The sequence below is a fragment of the Theobroma umbraticum genome, unplaced genomic scaffold (assembly GCF_002168275.2).
Source record: "Theobroma umbraticum cultivar Fairchild unplaced genomic scaffold, ASM216827v3 scaffold_95.0, whole genome shotgun sequence".
NCBI lineage: Eukaryota > Viridiplantae > Streptophyta > Magnoliopsida > Malvales > Malvaceae > Theobroma > Theobroma umbraticum.
This window is the reverse complement of record NW_018397257.1, coordinates 1,019,111-1,024,868: the sequence shown is the minus strand read 5'-3', so window position 1 is coordinate 1,024,868 and position 5,758 is coordinate 1,019,111. Positions and strand designations below refer to the sequence as shown.

General features: G+C 37.9%; 1 protein-coding gene across 1 annotated transcript; it reads left to right on the top strand.

The window, feature by feature from the left end:
* Positions 1 to 1,154: 1,154 nt before the first annotated feature.
* On the top strand, positions 1,155 to 4,655 carry LOC110411977 (tRNA-splicing ligase (DUF239)). The gene is made up of 7 exons (XM_021422361.2): positions 1,155 to 1,674; positions 2,272 to 2,358; positions 2,445 to 2,702; positions 2,832 to 2,996; positions 3,094 to 3,147; positions 3,254 to 3,400; positions 3,972 to 4,655. Exons 1-7 carry the CDS (start codon positions 1,498 to 1,500, stop codon positions 4,347 to 4,349), a joined length of 1,266 nt encoding a protein of 421 aa, XP_021278036.1. The 5' UTR covers positions 1,155 to 1,497; the 3' UTR covers positions 4,350 to 4,655.
* The last annotated feature ends 1,103 nt before the right edge of the window (positions 4,656 to 5,758 follow it).

Genomic DNA, 5,758 nt, shown 5'->3' with positions numbered 1-5,758 from the left:
TTGGCTTGTATGTCTTAAACTCAATCCCCTAACTCAGGATGTTACTGAAAAGTCTTAACGCATGAACAAATTGAATGGCTATGAGAAATGTTGGTACCACCAAAAATACCATATTCTAATACATTGGAAAGTTGTGCTCTTTGCATATAGAATAGAATAAATAAAGACTTACTATATTTATAAAAGAAAGAATAAATACATACAATAAATTGGACCACTGCCGAAGCATCTTTAACATGCTTAGGAGTTTGATTCTACAATTGTAAGCCATTCATTTCGCTAAAGATACACCATACTAAATTATATAAAAGAAAATTTTGTATAACAAGTTAGGAATTGAGCAGAAGAATCTTTGTCTAGAAATAGTATAAAAACATGATCGTGGATGAGAAGCCCTGCAGATGCCAGCTAAGAATGATTTTCCTCACTGATAAATAAATAAATAAATATATATATATAGTAAATTATAATGGAATTATGGCGTGGGTTATTTTCTTTGGATTCCTATGAACAGTTTGGTTAAACAAACGCAATTATTTTCATTTAAGAACAAGGGACCCCACTAGACTCCAACTCAATCAAGGAATTCATGACCAATCTCAATGATCAACCATTTTCCACAGGAATGATCAATCACTTTATAAACCTTGGAGCAAAGCCACTAGCAATAAGATATAGTTCAGTGGTAAAATTAATAATGATAATTATAATTATTCTACTTATTTAAAGTTATGGATTTTTTAGTAATGATAAAAAGAAATACAATAGTGTCATTCTCATTTACTTATGTTATTTGGGTTTTTTGAAGTTAAAAATTAGTAGTAATCCTATTGTTTTATTCAGCTAAAAAAGGCAGGGGAAAACAGTGATATTAAGGGGGACAGAGGCTGCGACGCTGGGGCAAATGGGACTTGACAGTCCTTCCGCAAAACGACAAACAAAGCTCATGTGCATACACTTACCTATGAAACTTGTCCTATTCCCCACTCTGCGCATCTCTTTTCACTCGCAATTCCTCGTGCAAAATATAAAATAAAATAAAAGGTCCTTGGAGAAAAATACTAAAATAAATGCAAAAAGGATTAGCTTTTGAAATTTGAGAGAGCGAGCATAAGGAGAGGAGGAAAAAGTTGACAGAGAGATGAAAAAGCAAAAACATAAGAAAGAAAAAATAAAGAAAAGAAAAGGTTGAGAGAGAAAGTGTGAAGAAAGAGAAAGAGAAAGTGGGTTAATGCTATGCGCAAATTTAATTTGGATTTTTGTGGAAACAAAAGAAAGACCCACTTCTTCAAAGGTTAGGCCTTTAAAGTTTAAGGACTCTTTCTTCTTCACTGCTTTTGGTTTTAGACTTTGGTTTATGGTGTGGCTGATGGTGCTTCAACTCTAACCAATCTGCACTGCACCAGGGGTGCGTAGGATAGCCGAGCATTAACCACAGAAACAAGAGGAAATCTTTGGTTTGAGCTACCAACTAAAAGAAAAGAAAAAAAAAAGAGAATGGCGGATGTGCATTTTAGCGGAGGGAGGACGAGAAGAGGAGTGCTGCTAGTGGTTTTCTGGATTCTGGGTTCGATCTCGCTATCTTGCGCGGCTAGGCCGGGTGTGTCGAGGCAGAAGCTTCAAGTACAAAAGCACTTGAACCGCCTGAACAAACCTGCTGTTAAAACGATCGAGGTAAGCCTAGTTTTTCTGTGTTTGGCCTCAGTTTGTTTGCTTCAAGGCTTCAAGCCATTTTTTAAGGGAAGGGAAAGGAGCGGAAGTCAAGCAAGGGAAATGCTCTTTGTTTTCTTTTCCCCATTTTGATCTTATTATCTATGCCGTTGGATATTTTTTCCCTTTTGTTTTTTTGGAAAATGCTCTAGTATCTTTTTTAAAAACATTGTCATGCTCCTCTCAACTAGACTTGAATATTTTTTTTGGGTTTTTTTAGCAATTTTGACGGCAACCAAACGGGGAATAAATGCAGATGAGTAGATACATTTTTCGTGAAAATCAAGGTTTTTGAAGCTACCATTTGACGTTTTGATTATTTCGTTCTCTTTCTACGCAGTTATTGCAGAAATAAAGAAATTTAGTGCAGAAGTAAGACATGAGTAGTGATAGCAAAATTTATAGTATTTCTTTGGTTTTTTTTTTGTTTCTATCTTTATCACACCTGTTTGAAGATAGCAAAATCTTGACTGCATTTATAGTAGCAATTTCTTGCTTGTGAAATGGTGTAAGATGTCCAGACTTCTAACCAATGTTGTGGTTTTGTATGGTCGTATGCAGAGCCAGGATGGGGATATTATAGATTGTGTTCACATCTCTCATCAGCCAGCCTTTGATCACCCTTTCCTCAAAGACCACAAAATTCAGGTTCATTCTTCACCTCTTTCCTGTTATCCGGCATCTTTTCCATCTAATTGGAAGTGGAGTGTTGATTCTTTGTATTGGTGCATCAGATGAGGCCTAATTACCACCCAGAGGGTCTTTTTGATGAGAACAAGGTCTCTGAGAAACCCAAAACGCACTCAAACCCCATAACTCAGTTGTGGCACGTGAATGGTAAATGTCCTGAAGGGACCATACCCATCAGAAGAACTAAGGAAGAAGATGTCTTGAGGGCAAGCTCAGTCAAAACATATGGTAGGAAGAAGCATAGGGCCATCCCTCAGCCTAGGTCTGCAGATCCTGATCTCATCAATGAAAGTGGTCATCAGGTAATACAAAATTGTTTTATTTTCCTTTCTTTTCTTCCACGTTACACTTTAAGCTCATTGATTTTGTTGTCAATTTCTTCTTACTTTTTCGTGTTTTTGTATGTTTGGCTTATATTGGGGGGCGATTAGCATGCAATAGCATATGTGGAAGGGGATAAGTACTTTGGAGCAAAAGCAACCATAAATGTGTGGGAACCCAAAATACAGCAGCCTAATGAGTTCAGCTTGTCCCAGCTGTGGATTCTTGGAGGTTCTTTTGGTGAAGATCTGAATAGCATTGAAGCTGGTTGGCAGGTAATTACGATAATCCTCATGTAATTAACCAAAATGGAGCCGAGGATGCAGACGGTTTTATGTTCCAGTTGATTTTAATTCTTGTACATGTAAACAGGTCAGCCCAGATCTATATGGTGACAACAATACAAGACTTTTCACCTACTGGACTGTAAGTTTCTAAATCTTGTTTGGCTTTTTTTTAATATTTCTCCAACTACGGTTGGATCATTTTTATGGGTTTTCCTCACAATTTTGTCCTGGTGAATGTGTTACAGAGCGATGCATATCAAGCCACAGGCTGCTACAATCTCCTCTGCTCAGGCTTCATTCAAATTAACAGTCAAATAGCAATGGGAGCAAGTATATCTCCTGTTTCAGCCTATCGGAATTCCCAATATGATATCAGTATCCTTGTATGGAAGGTAAAAAAAAAAAGAACTCACATATCAAGAATTCCAAACACTTTGGTGATAACATTCATTAAGATTTAAAAATTAGTCAACGAGGAAGATGGAGTTGATACTGCCAAGGATGCATATGATGTGAGCATCAGTCGAAATTGTCCTTTCCGAAGGAAGCTAACGTTGCCTGTTGCAATGCACTCTCGTCTTTTGGCAGTATCAGCCAGCCCAAACGGTGCCTGTAGTTATATAATTGAGGGTATGGGATCAGAAACATCATTGTGGTTCAGAGATGCCGAGAATCTTCTGCATTATTTTTCTGATGACATATTTTTGGACACTTAATGTGATTGATTGAGAGTGCATGTGCCTTTCTATTTATTTTTAGTGCATAAAGCAGGATAAAAACAACAGTTTTTGCTTTTCAACCCTCCCTTTTTTTTTTGTGAAAAGAGGCAGAGGGGGTGGGGGGTGTTTATCCTTTTGATCTAAATCCTGCCTTTTCAAGTTCATCAACTTTGCTTCTGCGTTGAAATATGTCATGTGATGATTATAATATAGGGCTTAAACTGTATCGGAAACTGTTTTGTAGGATCCAAAGGAAGGGCATTGGTGGATGCAGTTTGGTAACGACTATGTGTTGGGTTATTGGCCTTCGTTCTTATTCTCTTACTTAGCGGACAGTGCTTCCATGATTGAGTGGGGAGGTGAGGTTGTGAATTCAGAACCAGATGGTCATCACACTTCCACTCAAATGGGCAGCGGCCGTTTTCCTGAAGAAGGTTTTGGCAAATCAAGTTATTTCAGGAATATACAAGTTGTTGATGGCTCCAATAATCTAAAAGCCCCTAAAGGGCTTGGCACGTTCACGGAAAAATCAAACTGCTATGATGTACAAACAGGCAGTAATGGGGATTGGGGCCATTACTTTTATTACGGGGGCCCTGGGAAAAACCCCAATTGTCCTTGAGGGAAAGGACCTTTTTACCACCCTGTTCCGATGTATCATTCATCCCCTAGTGTACTGTCTCCTCCCTTCTATATACCACTTTTTTACTATTAGGTTGGTTAGTAATATGTGACCTCTCTAGCGGGAAGTTTTGACTCCTTTGCTTTTTACTTGAAAGGATCCTCCATGTAAGTGGTTGGGAATGTGGCCAAGTTTCTGAAAAGCCTAAAGAAACAGGCCTTTGTTATTCTCTCTTGTATTGTATTTGTTTGTTTACTCCGTTCTTGGAGTGGTTTGTTAATGAACTACTTAATCTTGTTCTCGCAACGAATTGACGTGGTTGCTGCTTAGAACATTCCATTTCCACGAGTTCCATTGGATCATCTTTCACGGCGAAGGCAACATTGCTACCTGTCAGTATCTTCAAACCAAAACCAATAATCAGGATGCTTTTTGCTTGCAAATAGCCTTTCTCTTTGTTGAGAAGTTCGGAACTAAAACCAATAGTGGGTCCCCAACCTTCTTTGGGGTTTGGGCCTTCTGGCTCATCAGAACTTAGTACCATCTGAAAAAGCAAGTTTGGATAATGGGAGCTACATGTGAGTGGATGACAGCGCCTTTTTTAATCACTGATAGACCCTACTTTTCTGAAGCACCCCACCACCTCTACTTCAGAAAGCCCCATCACGATCACGGTGGCAATTAAATCCTATTGTCTATCCTTTCGAAACTATGCCGGGTTTCTGCCAACTTGGACTCCTTGACCAAATGAAATGATAATTTTGTTTTGCTCTTTTTTGGGGTGAAGAGTGAAGACTGAAGACTGAAAGGAGTCTCTCAATAGGCCTTAAAGTTGGACGCATTTTTGAGAGGAAAAAATAAAATATAAAAGTGAAAATTGGGTCCGATTTGGTTCACTAATTTAAGTTCATTACTTCTTAATTATCATTTATAAGTACAAGATTAGCAATTCATGATCGCTTTTTACACGTTAGAATGGTGATTGACGAGTCTATTATAAAGTTAATGAACTTGACTTTATTCTAAAGTTATATTTTAATGTCTTAATGTAATAAAAAGTAATGAACTAGATGGAATGGAAACGTGCAGGTAGAAAGAGACATGGTGGGAATTTTTAGAATTTTCATTGACATTTTTTTTTTTGGATTTTTACAGGTTGGTTTTAGGGTATTTTTGACATTGCCAAATTCTTTTGAAGGATTTTCGACAAGAGAAAATGCGAGGAGGAAGAGAGAGAGAGAGAGCACATGACAACTGGGGACTTCGGGGCCGGCTCAAGGGGCTAAAGTGGCCTTCTCACATAAAATAACGACAACATCAATCTTGCCACATGTTTAATGGGTTTGTTAAGAAAAATATGTTTTGGACCTTCAAGAGTTTAGGTGGATACAAGGATGTGCTGATCTTTT